Source organism: Oreochromis aureus, linkage group 15, assembly GCF_013358895.1.
Source record: "Oreochromis aureus strain Israel breed Guangdong linkage group 15, ZZ_aureus, whole genome shotgun sequence".
Classification (NCBI taxonomy): domain Eukaryota; kingdom Metazoa; phylum Chordata; class Actinopteri; order Cichliformes; family Cichlidae; genus Oreochromis; species Oreochromis aureus.
The window spans coordinates 10631350-10652593 of record NC_052956.1 but is presented as its reverse complement, the minus strand read 5'-3'; the positions used below and the strand labels follow the sequence as shown (position 1 = coordinate 10652593).

Genomic DNA, 21244 nt, shown 5'->3' with positions numbered 1-21244 from the left:
CTTTTCAAACCTTTAAAAGCTTCTGCCTTCAAGTTTAGCTCGCTTGCTCTGGAGGGCAAAATGAATTTTACAGCAGCTCAAAAGAACCCATCGCACAACCCTCAGTCTGCTGGATCACTTCTAACCTCTTAGGATTTTGGCAAATAAGTACATTAAGGCTTTCTGTTTCCGTTTCTGCATTTCTACATTTGTTTTGTGGAAACATATTCAATAAACTACGAGTCAGACTCACCTGCATCGTCGTCCTTGGAGCTGATGGACCCTGTGGTGCTGCTCGTCCCATCACAGTCCTCTTCCTCTTCTTCATCAGCCTCTCCGTTGGTATAAAGCCCAGAGGCATTACTCGTCTCCTTGCTAACAGATGTAGTGATACAAGATTCGTATCGGGTTTCAGTGGATGCTCCTTTGCGCTCTGCTAAATGCTCTAAAGTGTCTTCTCTCTCCTCCTGATGCTCACCGTCCCCCTCTTTTACCTCTTCTTTTGTTTGTCTTCGCGGAGAATCTACTTGGTCTTCTGTTTGGGGGATGTTAGTCTCTTCCTGCTGAGATGGAAACAGTTTATTTATTGTTTGGGGGCTTACTGGTGGGACAAGGGAAAATTTAGGCTTCTTGGAGACTGCTGGGGGTGGGGCCTTCTGCTTGATGGGAGAGCTTTCGTGGCTCTGTGCGGGACTGGGCAACGCTAGTTCCTCCTCTTTTTCATTCCCATTCACAAGTGTGTAACTCTCATCATCAGCTTTTCCATTTACGATGGCAATGTCTAGTGAGTCCTCTGTGATGCTGTCATCCAGTGACAACTCTTCCAGGAGCTTTGACACAGGCGATGGTGAGGAATAATGGGAATCCCCTTCCAGAGAGCTGTTCAACAGGGGTAAGACAGTGGGATGCTCCTGAGAGTAACAGCTATCCAGGCTCAGAGGCTTTAGCCCCTGAAGGAGGTCCATCCCTGTTTTCTCAGCTTTGTTGTCATCTGTGATCTCCTTCTCTGGTCGCTTGACTGAACGAAGCTGAACGCTCTGCAGTGCAAATGGTGTGATGAGGGGCTTAGGTGAGTTTGTGGGACTGTTAGAAGGAGCTGCTTTAGGAGCATCATTTAGTGCCTTCTTAAAAGATGGGGAGGAGGAAGCTGTAACAGTAGCCGGCAGAGGAGGAGGAGGAGGTGGGGGTGGAGGAGGAGGAGGGGGACTGAAGCTCCCATTGGGAGATGAACTCGGGTGAATCAGCATCTCGGGGGATGGAGGTGGAGGGAATTCTGGGGAGGTGGAGTAAGTAGAGTTCAGGCTTAGAGAACCTCCCTGAGGAGTGGTTGGCAATGGGGGAGCTGGTGGAGGAGTTAGGGAAGCTGTGCTAGAGCTTGCCGGTAGAGGGGGAGGGAAGGGTGGAGGTGGGCTGAGAGGGGTGTTGGGAGTTGAGGAGGAGGAGAAGAGGAGAGGTGGTGGTGGTGGAGGAGGAGGACCGTTGCTCTTGAGTGAGTCTGAAGTGTTGGAGGAAAGGGAGGTGGAAGAGGAGGAGATGGAAACTGATGAGAGGAGAGAGGACTTCCTCTCAGGGACTTTGGGTTTAGGCCGGCCGCCCGAGGGAGACATGGACCTGGCGAAGGCGGGCACTGGGGTTCCAGCTGTGGGAGTGTTGGACTGGCTGGAGTAGCCACTAGATGGCGAGGTGAGTCTATGCACCCGGTCTGGGGAGGAGGTGGAAGCTTTGGGCTTCGCCGACACCTCTCGCTCCTGACCTGGAGCTCCAGGTGTCTGACTGTTGTGAATCCCTCCTCCATTCTGTAAGACTCCTGGGTGAACGCCAGCTGACATGTTATCTGCGGCATGGGCCGGGGCTGTCTGCTCCCCCTGATCCCCGTTGTTACGAGGGTAGTCCATGTAGTAGCCCCAAGAGTCGGCGTAGTCAGAGCGCAGGCTGCTGGTGTCACTGTGGGCAGGTGTCACATGGCATAGAGCGTACACGCTAGACACGCCGCCGCAGTTTGCGTTAGCTGCTAGTGATGCTGCGGAGCTGCCTGCACTGATGCTGCTGTGACTGCGTGGCCTGAGGACCCAAGGGTCATCATAATCGCTGCTCGGGCTGTGAGAGGTTGATGATGGCGACGCACCCTTTCCCTTCCCCCCTCTCAACCCCATCTGCAGGCTCTGCTGCAAGCTTGCAATTAGAGTTTCATTAAGTGTTGTACCCCTGTCCCCATTAGCACCGTTGATGGCGCTAACACCTCCGGGGGGCATTTTTGCAGCTGGCTTGCGTCTGAGAGAATCTGTGCGAGCTGGTGGCAGGGGAGGCTTCTTGGATTTGCGTAGGGAGATGCTGCGTGATAGCGAGCGGTCACTGTACAGGCTTCCAGAGTCCTCTTGATTGGCCATCTCGCGGCACTCGTACATGCTATGTCTGGTGGCCCGGCCAGCTGCCACCCCGTGCCCGCTACCGTGACTGCGGGAGCGCAGGCCTGAGTCCAGGTGCATAGAGGTGTAGTATCCATCATTGTCCTGGGAGTAAAGAGAGCTGGAATCAGTAGTGGTCCTAGAGGACTGATCCAGGCTGCCATAGAGCTGGTTGATTGGAGTGGAGCAACTGGAGGTCAGAGTGCGGTGTGGAGCCACCACATTTTCTGGTGTGTCGTAGATCCAGTTCTCCTCCGGCAGACAAGATGGTGGAGTGGGGGCCAAGGTGCTGTGGCTGTGGGCGCTACTGTCAGAGTGACCTGACTCACTGGCAGGTGCTCTGACTTTCAGGCCACTATCCTGTGCTGTGTGAGTAGGAGTAGACGTGGCCAAGGCAGGGCAGGTGGAGCTGTGGGTGAAGGCTGCTGGACTAGAGATCAGCGGGTCAACGTTAGTCGGGGAAGCCAGACTGAGCGCTCGAGCTGCGGGGTAAGCTGAGACCAGGGACTGGGTGAGCTGGCTCGAGCTGTTAAGGGTAATAACCTCAGCAGAACTGGACATGGTGGCATTGGGGATGAATGAGGTGGAATAAGCAGCATGAGGGGAAACCACACATGCCGGACCCCCGCCCCACTCACTGGACTGTGTCCCCTTCACCTCCTGGGACTTGGGCCTGGGCAAAGTTCCTGTCCTTGGGGCGTTTCTCATGTGTACCACAGTATCGTCGACCTGAAGCTTTCCAATTTGCCTCTGCAGATGTTCCTCTGACTTGATGGGTGTGCTGCTATAGATGGGATCGGCACTGAGGGACACTCTTGCGCCCTGTCGGGGCAGACTGTGAAAACGCGACGGGTCTCCATTAAAATGCTGCGGCAGCATCAGTATTCCAGAGCTGTCGCTGCTGGAGATGGATATACTTCCTGTTGAAGAGGAAGCGGATATGCCAGCCATCTGAGCAGCGATTCCCTGTCCTCTCTGCGCTCGAATTCTTCTCATGGACGGGGGCACGATCTTTACTTCTTCTGTCTGGCAGCTCGAATCTCTGGTCACCGAACGTCGGAGGGTTGAGTTGACACTCCCAGTACGGCCAAGTGTGGAGTACTGTCCAGGGAGGAACATAGAATGTGGCCGGAGATCTCCGCCGTGTCCTTTTGCTGCTGTCAAAACAAAAAAAGAAACATATCAACATGTGATTCCTCTTCCTGCTACCCCACCTTCACCCCCCCTTGCTATAACTTCTTCAGCCACAAACCTTTCTGCTCTTCTGGCTGGAATGTCAGATAAACTGTGGTCACATGGAAGCTAATTAATTTGATTTGGCGTAACCTGATTTACGTTAATAACTTCTGGTCTTCTTCATTATGGAGAAAAGGATATGAGGAGAGACAGAGAGAAGGAACAGAGGCTCTCCTACTATGCTTCCCCTACGCTGGCTACGTCAGATAGAAAAATGAAATAGTCTCCTTGGGTGCCAGGATAGGCAGCTGGTTAAGCATTAGGCAGAGAAAAAAACCCACAAAAAACACAAATAGGAACACAGACATACAAGAAGACACGTGTGCATGCCAAGCCAGCCCTGTCATGCACAAGGACAAACATAGAATGCACATAACAGAAAGATGCACACTGAACATACCAGCTAATAAACAAACAGTTTGAAGATTGAGTTGTAAAACGAGAGAGGATGTCTACTGTGTCTCCCATCTGTGGTGGCTTCTACTGTTGATGCTCGTCTTCCAAAACATACACACTCTTGAGTCCTTTCTTCTCTCTCTCTCCATTCGCTCTGAACCACACATACACTCTCCTCCTCCTTTGCTAAAAGCTGGACTGACAGCTCGGCTGTTGCTGCTGCGATAGATTAAGCTGCAGGTCTACTTTGCAGGCAGCTCTGGTGCAAGGAGAGGGGAGGGATGGAGCACTGGGACAATTATCCCGGCCCAGTAATCATGACATTCAGAGGGTGTTGTCAGCTGGGCACTAACCAGACTTTAAAGCTCTTTTCCTATCAGCCTGGGCGATGTTATCGCACAGAGCAATGACATTTCCCTTAAATGGTGCTGTCATCCCGAAGCTCAATGACGTGTAAATAAACATTAGCCATGCGGTGCTGTCAGCAGAACACGGTGTCAGCTTAGTGAGCTTAATACTCGCTTAACACTGGGCTCAGCTGAGTAACTCTGAGGGGACCTCTGCATCTTTACATTTCTAATGTAGGATATGATGATAATGCTCAGAAAGTGATGGGAGCATGTGAAGGTGGCTTATCGACCTGTGATCAGGGCTTGTAGTCTCATAGTTTATTAATAATCTTATGCTACCAGCATACACTAAGGCACAGATATACACACATCACAGAAAAAAGGACTACAGAAAGTTGATCCAAATGATCAACCAATCAGAAGCAAGTCTGACGTTACCTTCTACCATGTGACAGAACTGGCAAACTCTAAAAACAGCTGCTGTTATGTTAGAAGTTTTTTAATGAGTAAAAAAAAGACAAAAAAACAACTACAAAAAATGATTTCATAACTTGTGTTTGGCTGTGGATACTCGGGTGGAGGAGAGTGAATGAGGACAAATGATAATGTAGACATCAGCTGTAGCAGCTGCACATCCTTTATCCAACACTGTGAGCTCACATGAGTCACTCTGTCCCTCCTGGGCTCGCCAAGTTTCCAACTGTACATAGTTATGTGTGATAAAAGCATACACCTATAGAGAACAAGGTTGCTGGCAGTAAAGAAAGGAAGAAGGGATGCTCGTCTAGCGTGTTGGTACAGGTCTGTGGACAGCAGAGGGCAACATGTAGCTCCACAGTGATCCATACCTAGCTCCAGGTTGATGTTGTCAGGCAGCCCTGATATAGTCTTTCTGCGTTTGACCTTCTTGGGCCGGCGGGACACGGTGTCAGTGTTAATGAGGGAGCGCCGGATGCTCGCCTGTCGGTCAAACACTGCCCCTGGTAGCCGGGAGGGCGAGAGCAAGGCAGGCGGACAAACAGGCAAACAGCAGTCGGTTAGTCAGAAGGAACAAACTCAACGGACATGCGGAGGGTTTTTGTTTTTTCCAAGCTGGACATGCAACGTCAACAGGGCAGGAAATATTAAGGTCAGTTCAACCAAATTACAAATCAGCATTTTCTTCCCTTGCTTTTATTTTAAGTCTGAAACTGATTTGTGCTTCTAAAAACTTAAGATTTTAGGTTTTTATTTGAGTGTTTGTAACATGGATATTGTTGGATACGCTGTGAAGGATGAATCCATTGCTTTTTTTTTTAAGGATGACATTACTCAAGAGTGTCTTTGAGGATTTCTGCTATATTAATGTGCAAAATCACATACTGGAAACCTCTCGTGTGGAAGTGGAGACTGCTCTAAACAGATAATAAATGAGAATATAGTAAAATATGACAGGAGACGTCACAAGTGTAAGTACAGACTACAACACCTGCACCCCTTATCCTCTACAGATAAAGTAAAGTTAATATAATAAGAGAGGCACCTGAATTTCAACTTTATTTATACTCATATTTATTTATTAGAGCCATTTTGTTATATTTTGTAATATATTATATTGTTTAATTGGAACTTTAACCGGTTAGTTACTGCTCTGCGTTACTTAACAAAGTATTTGATTCTGATTCTTGTGATACAATTCTTGAAAAATACTAAACATTAAATACCTAAAATCATTCTTATGTCTGGATATCCAACATATTTATATCCAAACTGCTATCTGGACTTGAAAAAAAAGCCATTTGTATCGCTAATAAAAAACTGCCATCAGTGAAGTTTGCATTTTTCTGAACTAAAGCTCTATTCAAATAGAAAGGTTTAACACGTTCTAGTTAACTATGGTTATAATCAGTGGTGGGATAAGAGTGATCCACAAAATCATCATGTTGTGCAGCAAGCCTGTGAGTCTTCCTCTTCAACACGAGAAAGTTTCGCCCAATTGAGAAAATGCATTGTGTTATTTGGGTGAACTGAACTTGAGTTAAACTTTTTCACCAACCAGCCAAAGTGTCTTTTACAACCCATGGAGAGAAAATGGTTGTGATGCCGATCAAAAACAAAAGGAAGGGGTCTCACAAAGAAAACCTTGGCTGGCCTTTATGCAAACTTCCATTACGGGGTATAAACATACATTGATGCAAGATGTGTGAGATGAGAAGTACATGCTCTTAGCACAACGCTCAACATGCAAAAGGACAGATATGGGATGAAAGGTGCTTTCAAACTCACACACGTACTCATGCAAACATGAACTGCTTCGCTATAACCTCCTCGCTCTGAGTCCGGTTTCCCTGAAGGAAGAGTGATATCTCACTATGAACTTCTGCTCTTTCTGCTATCTCACTAGCTGGTGACAGCCTGCAGGCGTCAGGGAAATAGAAACCGATATAAGGGCAGATAGCCGAGATCACAAATTCCTCTCAAAGTGGCAAAGTCCCTGATCTCTCGGTGTGTGTTTTACTCCTTCTTTCCCACTAATTTGAAGTGACAACACTGATTTGTGTGGCGAGGGACCACGTTAAATGTTAATTAGTGTCAAAAGGCTATAGATTGCAGATATATTAACTGTGACAATAAAATATAGATGTTCATGCTGAACTGAGAGTTCTGTGACTCCATCCCACCGCTGGACTCCTTCCAACAGAATCTCATGAACAAATCTTAAGATAAGTGTACCTATGAGTGGTTGAAAACCTTGAAAGATGTGGCACGCTAACAGGGGAACTGAGTCGACACAAATTTGCTGTGTACGAGTGTTCATCTGTCAAACGGCCAGTGATCTGACACAAAGGCGATGAAAAGCCTTGACCCTGGCATAAGCTGTCAAAGGACTTACAGGCATAAACACACGCTCACGCATGCATAAAGGAAGGCAAAGGTCAGTCTGCAAGAAGCATGATGGGAGGAGTGAAGACATGGTTGAGTGGCACGTGCAGGTTTCCCCCCGTCTGTGGATGACTGGATACAGTTCTCTATTATTCTGCAACCACTCATTCACAGAAGGTTGATTAAAGGAAATATCTGACTTTTTTTTCTTTTTTGTAAACAGCAAAGGTGAAAACTAACTAAACTAATAAACTGAAATGCAAATTTCACATGACATGTCAGCGTGCTGACACTCTCTTTATCATCGGATACCTCAATCAAACTGCTAAAAAAGTCAGAAATTTCCCTTAAGAATAGCAAAAGGCCTCTCGGTGAGATGGTAATGCAAAATAAGAGACACCAGGGACGAATGAGGCCGATTAAACTGTACAAAAATGGAGCTACGGATGGATCGGGACATTTGTTCTCAACCTGGCGATGAAGAATGGTTGCTACTCGCTAGCAGTTGAGAGACGGACTGAATGAAGTCATGAGGTGTGACATACCTGTGACATTGATGGCAACTATGTCTGTGGGTACGGCCTGAGCTGCCTGCCTCATCTTCTCCTCTGGGGTGGGGAGGAGGGCAGCCTTGTTCCATACCACCTGTCTGTCAGGGTCGGACCCGTCCCCTCCTTCGCCCATGCCCTGTGGCGTCTGAGACCTCATGGAGAGCTGAGATTTGTCATCCTCCAGCGATGAAGCGGTAGACTGATTGAGAGAAAGATAACATGTTAATGAAAAGGTAAAAGATGAAGAAAGAAATACTAGAAAGAGAGGAAAGGAAAGAAACAAGGAAAGAGGTAACATGATGCGACACAATGAAAGGTAATATATGAAAATACCATCAGATCGAAGCATAAAAGTTATTAATAAGAATAAATGTCTATATAATGGTATAAAAGGTGAGTGGAAATAGAATATCATAGGATTTACTAGCCAGAACCATAAATGACAGATTGTGCCAATATGACCTGAACAAACTTTAATATATTACACTGCTGTGACCTTTAGAAGCTTGCGGCCCCGTAAACATCCTATCCAAATGGAAACAGTCAACCATGCACACACAATCACACAAATAAACACCCGCCACAGAGAACTGACAGAGCGGTCGAGATGGGAGGATAAAAGCTACAGAGCAACAGCGGGGAGAGACACAGAGAGAGAATCACTCATGCAGTAAACTGTGTTGACACGCTAAGGGCCCTGGATTGTGAATTTACGGCAGAAAGCAACAGACAGCGGTGCTTTACCACAGCGTCCAGGCTTGAAGTTGAGCAGTTAGTCCAGAGCATGGCAGCAATGTTGTTTAGGTTGATGTGAGTGCCATTTGTTTCCATTCAGAGCGAAGAAAATACAAATAATTCTAAATTGTAGTAATTATAGGTAGTTACAAAATCCAGATGATTGCCACCAATTATTACTGCATCACTCAAACTTTTCCTATCCCCTGACTGAGAGTGCATTCATACAAACAATGCACGGATGGATGGGTAAATATGGGGGCAGCAAAAAGGGGAGGTGAAGAGAGGGGATGTATATAAAAACATCTCAGCAATAGTTTGGTTTCAAGCATGGCTTATTACTTTGCATAGCTGTGGCTCAAGCGGGAGCCCTGTTTCTTCTTTTGAAGCTGCTGTCAGGCAAAGTTAGGCTCAGCGGTCTCGGTACAACAGGAAGTGATGGGGAAGAGAGCAGGAGGGGGACAAACAGCAGAACAGTGGAAGAAGGGGCAAGGAAGGCAGGACAGAGGGGGATTGGCTGGAGCTGAAGAGATGGGGTGAGTGTGCAGAAAACAGGAGGACAAACAAGAGGTGGGAGGCGACAGTTTAGAAAGACAACATGGAGGTCAGGGGTCAAAGCGAGGATGAAACCGAGGGGCTCCAAGGGACAACACAGTGAAAGACCCACTAACCCTTTCGAGTGCCCTTCACATCACACTGTGTGTGTGTGTTCGAGATAAAAATGAGGAGGAGATGAGGAATATGCGGCTGTCTGACCATTTACACTTCACTTCACACAAATTGCCTGTCAGATGAAAAGAGCAAGAAATAATAGTTTTTGTCTCCGATTCATTTTCTTGTCATTTTTTTGTACCCGTCTTTATTTCTGCCTCAAATTTCTGTTTCTCTTCTTTAGTTTCTTTCTTGAAGTGTTTATAGACATCAAAAAAATCACAGGCCCCACAACTGTGGTCAACAAGTGTGCATTTCTTCTACAATGCTCTGCAAATGTTTCAAGGAACCCCTTGCTTAGTTATATTTTCCTGGGAAAAATGTCAAGATGATCCCACACTGTTTCAATAATACTGAAGTCTGGGCTCATGACATGACTTTCGGATTCTGTTCATCTGCTGTAAACACTTTTTTTTTTTTTTTTTTTTTTTTTAGGTCTGCCACTTCTTCTTCTCCAGTATCCTCAAATTTCCTCACGCCATGGTGAAATATGCAAGTATTTTAGCTCTGTGCTATCTTTCATATTTTTCATAGATTCAACAAAAGATGTGGAAATAATTATGTATTTATGTATTAGCAAAGTTCTCTGTTATGTGAACACAGGCTTGGTGTCTTTTTAAATGCTTGAATGATTCCCAGGTCAGAGTGACTGGGCTGGAATGAAAAAGAGTAAAAACGCAGCCAATTTCCTGAGAAAAACTTTGACCTTCAGAAAGTCTGGAGAACTATTGCTCAAGACCACTTCAAAAAAATTACAAGAAAGTCTGGTGCCTTAGAAGAAAAAAATTAAGAAACGAGGGGTGGCTCAAGACTTTTGCACAGTACTAATCACGCTCACCTTATTTGAGAAATTAGACAGAAAAATGGAAAGAGCGAAAGCTACATAATGCGACAAGACTGAAACTTGGATAAAATGTAGCAATTTGTTTTCCAGCCACTAGAGGGGAGCCTAACACCATTTAAATTATTGCTGTTGACTCAGCAGTGATGTGCTCGTGTTCTGCACCTGTATGCAAATAGAATGTAGAGCCTGTTGTACCTGTTACATTTGAAAGCATACATTAAATTAGGTGGGTATGCATGCATACTGTGTTTATGCATACCTTCTTATCATTTTCATCATCCCCGTCATCCTGCAGGCTGCTGGACTGAATGGGGTCAGAGAAGGTGGGACCCTGAGAGTAGTACTGGGAGCTCCGGAAACCATCTTTCCTCAACTTGTCACATTCTGGAGAACAAAGAAAGAGACAGAGAAACAGGTCTTGAACATTTGCTTTGGTAGCCTTTGATGAGAACTTTTTGATCATGTTGAAAGGTATAAAGTGCAATTTGCAGATAATAAAAGCAACATTTTATTTTTCACTATCTAAATACACTCATTAGAAAGATTTGCTTCACTCATTTCCATGAATATATTACCAAATAATCCAAACAGATGCTATTAAATATTCAAACTTTCATCCAATAACACAACGATAAGAAGAATGTGTGAAATATTTATGGGACATAAACATAGTGTTTTATTATCAAATGTGTACTGTAGAATATACCATTTGCTGTCTGTGTGTGTTTTCGCTAAGTTCCCTGCTGGACTCTGCCAAGCATGCCTCACACCTCTTCTAGTCACCACCTGCTGCGATGAGGTTGTGATGTATGTACGTCAAAGTGTGATAAGACGGCAAGTGTGTGCATGTGTGTCTGTGTGTGTGTAACCAGAGGAGGGGGGTATCAGTTTCAGTCTGTCACACACAGATGGCAGAAGCGTCCCTCTCTCTCGCTCCCTCATCCTCCCCCTTTTCCTCTCAGGGGGGGAATCTAGCACATCATCTCCCTCTTCCTCTCCCTCTGCAAATATCTACTAATGCATCCTTTGTTTGGTCTTTAGGAGGCAATTAAATTCACATACTTCTTAAACATCCTCAGAAAAAAGCCTCAAGAGTTGTTCATGCTTTTACTGATGAAGGATAAAATGATCAAACACACTATGAGGCTGCAACCTTATTTAAATAAACATAAAATCCAACTTCTACACTTCTCCCTAAAATTAATGGCACTTTAAAATAAGCGCGTTTCTTTTTTGACACCTCATCTTTCTCTGTGAAGTAATCCTGATCTATTCAAATGTAAAAAGCCTCCTGTAAATGACAGGTTTTTTTAATCTTCCATCTTGGATATTTATTCAGTGTGTTTCGCACGATCAAACTCCCTTTTTGGTGAATTAAACATGCGTGCGTGCTCAACTTCACTGTTAGCCCGGCACCTAAAACATGCTGCTCTTGATCCCTTTTACATCCTGTTTATTTCCACTGCTAATTACAGCCCATCTCCACACAGAGGCACACTGATGCATGTATAATGCTGTCAGTAAATGGATCCTGATGGGGCTCGCGTGCGTGGATACTGTAACAACAAGTTGATGCAGTGAAACGGTGGAAGATGGGACTCAGAAAGCAATGATAATGAGGACGATGACAGGAAGTGGAACTGCTCAGATGATTGGTGTTGTACGATTGGGGACGGTAAATGAAATAAATAAGCTCTGATGAGCTAAGTGTGGCTTGTTGCTAGGCAGAACTGAAAGGGGTAGGGGCGGGATAAGTAAGTGATATGAAAAGAAAATCTGAAACTAGATACGTCTCTCAGATACTTTTAACAGTGAAGGAAATCTTCTATTAAAAATGTGTTTTTCATTAGGTCTTAGTGACCCTGACCTTTGACCTGCGGAATTTAATTTGTGCCAGGTAAAGGTGTTATATTGTTTTCATGTGAATGGGCTAAATGCAGGTACAGATGTACAAAGAGAAAAACCTAAAGACTGCATTCGTCCCGCTGGTTTCACCACTAATGTGTCCCAATCTGAAGCTGATACAAATTGAAACAGAGGTTAAAAAGACAAAGGTCCAACTGTCAGGGCTACATGTAAAGCTGTGACAGCTGCAGGGAACTGATGACGTTGATTCTGGTCTAGGTACTGATGATGGTGCATGACTATGATATGACTTTGACTTTTTTCAGAGTTTTTTTGGATGCAGGGGGAAAGTATTTAAACATTATTTTTCTTTCATTTCATCGTAAACACTGGCAAACAAAATGGATCCTGCAGTTATCACACGATACAGTGTTATCTAACTTTAAAAATTTATTTCAGCCTGCTGGCACATTTTCAATAATCCACTAAACACACGCTGAAGCCCATGTGAGAGTTTTAGAAGGACAAAGAGGGGATGCACATTTCTATCCGACTGGATATCGATTATTAGGCTTTGCAAAGAATAAATCAGCCTCGTGGCACTGTGTAGTATATATGATTACAATACCCAGGGACTGATCCTCCACATAAAACTTCTAAACTGTTAGTGTTGTGAGCGTAACGTTTACTTTTGTGATTTATTTGCACTTTTATAAAGTGAATGCATTAAACACTACACCAGGAGTGTCAAATATAAGGTCAGGGGGCCTGAATCGGCCTGGCAAAGACTCCATCTAGCCCACTGGATGGCTTTGGAAAATAATGTAAATAAATGTTGGACTTTTAACTGTTTTACAGCTTGTCCTCATGATGAAGACGTCCCCCATGGCCATATGGACTGAAAGTTCCTATCGGCAAGTTTTTGTCACTATGGACTTTAGAAATGTTTCTGGCAATGGGTTTACAGTAAAATATAAATAAATAATTTTTAATCTAACCCAGTAACATCTCATTGTTTTGCCCTATACTTGTATTTACCTACATATTGTTTCACTTCAAGGCTCATTTTCAATTAATTCATATCCAGGTTGAATAAAAAAATAAGAACAACTGTACAAGTTTCAGGTTAGAAACATGGCTGCACTAACATACGTTTCCTCTGTTGGCTGAGATGTACAGCGCGAAGATCAGCCCGTAAAGACTTTTCAATATATATTTGCATTTCCCTAATTAGACGTCTATAATCGATATCACAGACTGATTGATAATTGCCCTGTGAGATAATGGCACAAACCTCATTAAATAAAAAAGATCACATACAAAGTACAGTACTAAAAGAAAAAAAGAAAAAAAAGTCAAAGCTCATTGGAAGTCAGGTAAACTCCGCTCTCCAACAAGGATAAAATCTAAAACAGTAAACGTTCTCTGCTGCTTAATGTCCTTTTTAATGTTACTGCTACTAAAAAGTGCTTGACACTCTGTTTGTAAAGCGCACTGAAGCTTAAACAGACACCACAGGTGCTCGCTCACTGGACACCTGTTGTCTTGTTGTTAGGACCCCCGGGGATACGTGGTGTTGTCAGGTTGATAGGTCGGTGACAGGATGAGAGGGAGGGGGGCTGAATTAATCCCACCTACCAGGTGGTGTTTTGAGAACAGCAACAGTTCAGGGGTTTGAAAATTGGAAAGACAAAAGACAAAACAGGGTGTGTGCATTAGAACCGGTGATTAACCCACTAACAGTAAGCATCAGCTTTCAAACACTTTCCAGTTTATCTCTCTGTGTCTAATCAGCTGACACACAAGGCCGGCCCTTGTGAGCATGTAAACAAATGTAGTACAGTCACACACTCAGTCCTACACAGAAACTCGGAAATATGCACACATGTGAATTTTTCCCAAACTGTTATCTGTGAAATGCTTGAGGGGCAGCTTTCCCAGGAACAGGTGTCAGCATTCGCTGGTATTCCCACTTCCTGTTCCTGGGAAAGTTGTGAGCAGTTTAACAAGTTGTCACTCTGCTGTGAGTTTCTGTTTGTCAGCAAAGCCTGAGCCTCTTCCCCCACTGAGCAGGACAAACAGGTCTGCGATGTCGGTTGAACACAACTCACAAGTCGGGACATCTTTTTTAATTTACAGGCAAATGTACACATTCTGGGTCGTCCTCCTCAGTGTCACAAGCTTACTCTGATAAAAGTGACGCCACCTACCAACAGTCCCATGAGTGAGATTCATTAACTTGTATCTGGTTTGGCTCACGTTCGGCATTTTCCCTTCGCTATTTGTGTAAATATATGCCATGTACATTTCTTCTTACTTAGATATTTTATTTACATATCTAACATTTTGGCAATTTTATCTATCATCCCATCTAAAACTGATTCCTTCATATGTCGCTCCGCTGTATGGTGTATAAGGTGCTCTATTTTGATTTGTCTTTACCTCGCAGGGCAGTTTTGAGGTTGACTTTGGCCTGGCGGTGGAGGTCTTCTACGCAGGGCGGCCTGCTTCCCGGTAGGAAGACGTTCTCCTGCTGGTGCCACGGAGCTGTGTAGTGAACCGTCCACTTGCTCTCCTCATCCAGGTTAGACACCGCTGCAGAGATCAAACAAAGCAGATTAAGGATCGATATAGTTTCCTCCGCATGATATAACAAAAAACCTCCATCAAATCTGACGGACAGCGAAAGTAATAATGAACTAAGAACAAAAACAAGTGTGGCCCTGCAAGTCTTCCAAAGAGCAGCATTGTTGGCCAACTTAAAAAAAAGTAAATAAAGAATAAAGTAATAAAGAAGTGGTGGAAAAATGTCCCCAAGTACTGACTATTCAAAGTGTTTCATTGTATTTGCAGATGAAAAGGAAGGGGAAGGAGGCTTAAGTGTTTTGCATGAAGGTGGCAGTCTTAACAGCCTTCAATCAACATGACACTTATCTGTGACATCACACACATACAGTAGGCCTCACAAGTCAAGAGGGGGAGGGAGAAGCTTACTGGGACAAGTTGGAGGGAATCGCTGATCAGTCGATACCCACTCAAAAAACTCTTAACTACTGGAAACTGATCCTTCCTCGAAAAAAATAAAGTACGACAAAGACACCGATACCAAACAGCCCACATTAATGGACACTTTGGAAGCTTACTATTAACAAAGAGGCTTTGAGGTTACACAACATACACCACTGTTTAGATTGAAAACACATTAATTAACAAGGTCAGGGAGAGGCACTTTTCATTATCCAAAACCCTTCTCTCAGTCATATCTGCTGATAAAGCGTTCACATCTTTTCTGTCCCCCTAGTCCAGTCACAGAAGCTCGTGAGGCCATCACAAGTCACTGTGTGAATAAAAATGCTGTCTAAATGTAAAAAACACACACTCTTCCTAATTCTTAAGCTTACCAAGTGAGCGTATCCAAGCCAAAGTGGGTGATCGCGGATGTAAAACTATCTCCATCGACGGAGACAAAATGTAAGCGAAGACCTCTGAATTTGTCCCTTTCTTTGCGAACGCAACATGTCCAGCTGCCTGAGAGAATGGCTGAAGTCTGGGAGAACCAGGAGGAAGGGGACGGGTCATGGCAAGGCCTGGGAGTGTTTTGCTTTGGGGTTTCTTTCACAGGTGCAAATGAGCTGAAGTGTGTTTGTCGGGGGGAGGACAGACAGCCCCAAGGTAGTGGGTTAGGACAGGAGCCTACATCTGCAAATGGGCCCTTAATGACAGTGTGAGACGCTGCAACTGCTTTTATATATAGATAACTGCTAACACATCCCAATAATGACCACGTCAAAAGCACTGTTCTGTGTTAACCACCTAAAAATTACAGAGTGGGTGTAAGTGGATTATTTCCACTGTTGAAATAAGCCAAGTGCATACAACTTAAGCTGGCTTTGTTGACCGTTGTGCAGGTTGTGACCACCTTAATATCTCTACTGAATGCTTCTGCTGCTCTGGTTCATGCAAAGGCTGTCATTTTAACTCAAGTACAAAAGGCCCAACTAACAAATCTCTGAATCATGTTTTTTGCTTTTATTTAAGCAGGAAGTTCCACTTTGATTTTATTTTGAAAGTTACAATCAGGTTTAGGCTGAATTAACACTTGATGTCAATGCCAGATGTAGTTCTTCTCAGCTGCTTTTCATCCACCATGCTGTCATCTGTTTACAAAATAAGTTGCACCTCCCATGACGGTCATCCTTTTGCCTTTGCTGAGTAGGCTTCATGTGGGGTAGGAAAGTTTTAATGACGTAATCTTTGCGATTCATCTGAAAAGCAGTCCACCATACAAGATTGTCAGATTACCCACCCGTACATAAAAGTTTGTTATCTCAGTCGGATTGATCAATTTTAATGGAAGTTAATGAGAGGGGGAAAAAAAAAAGATGTGGTGTTTACATGTGATGCACTGCATATAGAGTTATGGAGTTGCTGAATACCTATCTGTAGTCATGCTGTTTTGCAGCGAGCTTGCACTGGTGAGACAGTCAAATGCATCACGAGGCAAAGCTGCTGACCACAAGTCGGTCCCATGCTGCTCCCAGGTCCAGACGCACAAAAACGCGCAGATACCACATGCAGATACTTACACACCAGGGAGTGGCAGTGCAGATTGAAAAGTCAAGGTCACACCAACAGTTCAAAGTTATAACATGCCTTCGAGCAAGTCACTGACGCCCCAGGCTGCACGTGAACGGGAGCTGTTCCCACATCAGCTTGCTTTATCAAGGGCTTTTTTTAAATACAATTTGAAATTTCCTTGATCTCGCTCACACTAAGCACAGGTAGCCCCTCCCCCACCCTCCTTTTAGACCATGCGGTTTGAATAGACCTCAGTGAGGCTATAGGCAAACCAAGGAGATGGGGACTAAGGACACAAAGCATTTATTGTCCCTCTGCATCAGTCTCCACATCAGGCCTTTCAATACCACAATGCCCCCAAGCTCCTCAACACACACACACACACACGCACACACAGTGGACTCTGGCGCGAAAGTCTTTCAGAGGTCCCCTAATCCCTCTGTCCATCGACATCCCAGCCCTGCCTGCGCTCTTTAACAAACACAGAGAGCAAAACGATGCAAATACTAAAAATGCAAAGGCTGCATAAAGCAATCCTTTTGAGGTACATTAGCAGTCGCGAGTGTGCACACACACACGCGCTGTGGAATTAACTGTGTGATCAATAACAGCAATAAAATTCCATTGGAGAGATCTATGTTAATCCTAAACTAGGTCCTCGATCACCCCCAAACACATGGATCGACTTTCAAACATGACTTTTAATTTGTAAAAACTTTTGTCAGAAAAAAGGAAACAGAGGTGACTCTAAAAACGCTGATATCTAAAATGATAATAATAAAAATAATAATAATAATAAAATTAAAATAAAAAAGGCAACTACCATCTTTTGTTTGTGTGTCTACAGCAAACAAGTTTTTGTGGAAAACATTTAATCCAAAGTTTACACTGATAACTTCAACCATCTGAGGAGGTTTGCACTGATCTGCATATAAAAGCATTGGGATTGTCACGGTGCGCAGTTAAGGTGCAAAGTGCAGGCATGTGCAAGACAGTAGCACACGACTTGTTGACTACAGAAATGCTGAGCTAATGATTAAGCGCATCACTCCAGCTTTAACTCAGCACACACACACACACACACAGGCTATAAATAAACCACAAATCGCAGTCTTCACAAGCAGCTTGCTCTGCATCAATCATGTCTTTGTTGCAGCCTCATCTGCTTAATACCAAACCATTGATAAAATAATAACTAATCGCCTTAAACAAAATCTAGTGTACACAAGTGGCACTTTAAAAAGTACTTCTCATGAGGTTGCTGTGGGTTTAGCTTCCTGCAGGTGTCACTGGGGTTGCAGCAGGTTTTTCAAAGTACAATAATGAGAAACTACAACAGTTTCCAGGTAATACACAATTACTGCTAGTTCCACTGACCCTAAGTATCAACAAAACCTCATGTGATACAAGTCTGACAGACAATCGAGGTGGAAAAAAAAATGACAATGGACACGTGCAGGCGAGATTCTACCATCATCCACTAAAGGCAACTCTCACTGTCACCTTTAAACAAGCTGTTGGGTCATTTGGTGCTACAGTTGTGAAGTCCTGGCCCAGTGGTTACCTGGTAACGGGGTGCAACAGAGGGTTTTGTTTGTGCTTAGCTGAGGCAGCAGGGAAGCAGTTTGACCACAGGACACCATTAGTTCCGATCAAATCAGAAAGATCATTACGGCGGGTGTTTGTACACTTTTGACACAGAGAATCCTTAATGAAGCTGTTAAATCTAAATCCACTTCAATAAATGGAACGCCGTGGGAATTTCAGACACAAATGCATATCCTGTCAAAATGATTAAAAAAGTCAAAATCACTAACCAACCACATGCAGTATTGATAGGGAGATTATTCAAATGCACATTAATGATCAGTATGGAACAAAAAATGTCTTACCCTTCCTTTTGAAGTACTTAATTACAGATTTTAACGAGGTCCCGATAAACACCATTTTTCCAGATCAGCGTATATGTCTCCCTCTTAAAAAAATAATAATAATAAGTGCCTTTGTTGAGGCTTAAAAAACAACTAAAAAAATCCAAGGAATAACAGAGAAGACGGGATGAAGGCGTGCTGGTGCTCTTCCGCTCACATTCTCACGGCTTGGCTGCGAATGTACGTGAGCGTCTACTACGCTGACAATAAGTCTCTACCCCTATCTGTCTCTCTGAACACGCACACACACACAAATCGTCCGCCACTCCCCCCCTCAGGCAGTTCAGTCCTCGGAGACAAACACACACACAGCAGGAGGGGTGTAGGACCGGCCCCTCTGTTCCTCTGTGCTTTGGTTACCAAGGAGTTCTGGCTGCCTTTCCCTTTATTTTTCATCATCAGTCATTCTCCCGTGCTCTCTTTATTATCGCTCTACACTTTCATTCTACTTTGCTCAGAATATAGAAGTTTTTATTAGCGTGTACAGTCGCTGTGTTGCTTTTTCGGTTTGGGCATTAATACTCAATTCGTTCTTCGCGCAACTCTTTTTTCACACTTTCCTCGGGTGCGCAGCCTCTCAGTGAGGGACTCATCTGCAGAAGAATATTTATGCATCTAATTAAACTTCGAGTTACCCCGCAGAACAACCTTGCACATCGTCAGGAGGGGAAAAAAACATGTTGAGCTTTTCACAAGGTACTCTCAGGTGGATGGTGCTTCAAGCAAAGTGCAATGCAAACAGAAAATATAATTACCTACAGTAAATTACACTCATGCACTGACATTTAGCTCATCTGGTCTCATTTTGCATCACTTTGTAAAACAATAATCCAAAAATGTGATCATCTCCTAATAAGTCAATTTTGCCTTTCTTTAAATCAACATTTCCTCTTCTGATCATTCCCAACCTGCTGTGTATGGCAGTGAATCAGTGCTACATGAATACAGACTTCATACAATCCTCCCATTGTCCAATCTGCTCGCAATCTATCATGCACACACTCCAGCACCCAGCCATTCAAACACACACCCATGCACACACCCATAGGGGAAGGACAGCCCCGCCTTTTGCGACCGTATTTAATTTCAGCCCAAATGGCTGAAGAGCAGAGGGAGGGAGGGTGTGTGTAGGGGGCTCCGACAAGAGCTTGAATGGCACTGCAAATGATCCTTGAATTTATGGATAAAAAGGTTTTTCCCTCCTCGCTGTCGCCATCCCTCTTTAATCCAAACCTCTCAGTCCATATTTGTTCATGCTTGTTAACATCTACTGTTCCTGCACTCCTCTACATGCATGAAGCTCATTGCTGATTTTCTATGCTTTGAAAGCATGCAATAGGTCTCTAAACATCATATAACATGTGTTTGAGCTGCTAATGAAAATCACCTTCTATAAAGACATTACGCCATCCTTAATTGGAAACCTACTTAAAAACTCTGGAACAATCCTGGCAGAGTAAAGGTGTCAGGACAGATGACAACTTAAAAGTTCTTCTCCATACGTCAAACATACAGCTTGCCACGTGTACAGTATTAGGATAATTTATTCGCGAGACTAAGCAGCATCTCTCATTAAAAAGCCTATTGTTGTCACACACACAAACGCCCACATGCGCGCACACAGTATAACAGATAGGTCACCATCTCTATATCCGCTGAAGGAGGTCTTCAAATGTAGGCCACCTCCAGGATTAGGGATATCAATTCAGCCATACGTCTGTCCACTCCTTCCCACTGAAGCCCCCTGCAACACCCCAGCCCAAACAATATTAATCTTTCATCCGTTCATACTTCTAAGCAGCACAAAAAGGAAGCACAGAGTCGGTGAATAAACGTGTGGCCGAAGTAAAAGTATATTTCAAATCAAAACCTAATAAGCTAACAAAGTAGCTTTGCAATTACAATTCTCACATTATTTAACTGTTGGTATTTCTTGCTTTGACAACCAGCCCAAACCCAATTTACAAATGTGAGATTATTAACCTACTTTTTCCAATTTATGCAAAAACTGACGACAACATCCAACAATTACTTGCACTGAATACAAAATCAAAACCCGTGTTTCATTAGTATTATTCCCAGCGGACAGACAACAATTACTTCCTCTTGTAATACAACCAGATGACTCGTGTCAAAAGCTAATGATAGGAAGTGAAAGGATAAATTGGAAAGGAGACGATGTGAGCTAGATGTTCTAATTAACACACACAGTGATGAATGTGGCAGGTTGAACAGAGAGATTGATGAGGGACTCCTGCTCTTCCTCTTGTCACCGCACTTCTGTTTTCTTTGTCCTGTTTTCACACCCCATTTGGAGCTCCCCGTCAACCTGGCAGAGGCAGCTGCACATTCCCTCTCACAATCATTATACTTTTTTTTTTTATTCCAGACTTCTGAGCTTAGCCCCATTTCCCTCCAGATCCAATTCAATCATTTGATCAATCCCCAAAAGACAAACACACCTTCACCTTCTTTTTTCAATATGAAAGATCAAATAACCCCAAAATCAAACAGCATCTACGCACACACACACCTTCATCTGAGAGTACCCAGCTTTTATTTTTCTAATTGGCCCTATGAAGACAGAGCTAAGCAAACCACCTAAAACCCCCCCACTCTGCTTGATCTGCCGATGTCACATTTCTCTCGCCCCCAGTTTCCCCAATTTTCTTTTCCCTTCTTTCCTCCTTTTTAATTTAGGCAACAGCGCTTTCACAGTTGCTAATATAATCAAGGCTGTATTGATTTTACACCACCCTCTTCCTCCCCTCTTTCATTTCTTGTGCTACTGTGTTCAGGCTGTAGCCTTGAGCACCTTTTG

At 43.9% G+C, this 21244-nt stretch overlaps 1 protein-coding gene across 8 annotated transcripts in view; it reads right to left on the bottom strand.

The window, feature by feature from the left end:
* Positions 1-21244, bottom strand: part of nhsl1b (NHS-like 1b) — a 103371-nt gene that overhangs the window by 6061 nt on the left and 76066 nt on the right. For 4 of the 8 annotated variants that reach the window (XM_031727604.2, XM_039598830.1, XM_039598829.1 and 1 more), the window contains exons 2-6: positions 14357-14509; positions 10329-10453; positions 7774-7978; positions 5215-5346; positions 233-3541 (exon numbers count right to left, since the gene is read on the bottom strand). In XM_031727604.2, coding sequence (XP_031583464.2) covers positions 233-3541; positions 5215-5346; positions 7774-7978; positions 10329-10453; positions 14357-14509 — 3924 coding nt within the window. Of the gene's footprint in view, positions 1-232; positions 3542-5214; positions 5347-7773; positions 7979-10328; positions 10454-14356; positions 14510-18384; positions 18598-21244 lie in introns of those variants that run through there. The other 4 variants (XM_031727607.2, XM_031727606.2, XM_031727605.2 and 1 more) reach the window with 4 other exon arrangements.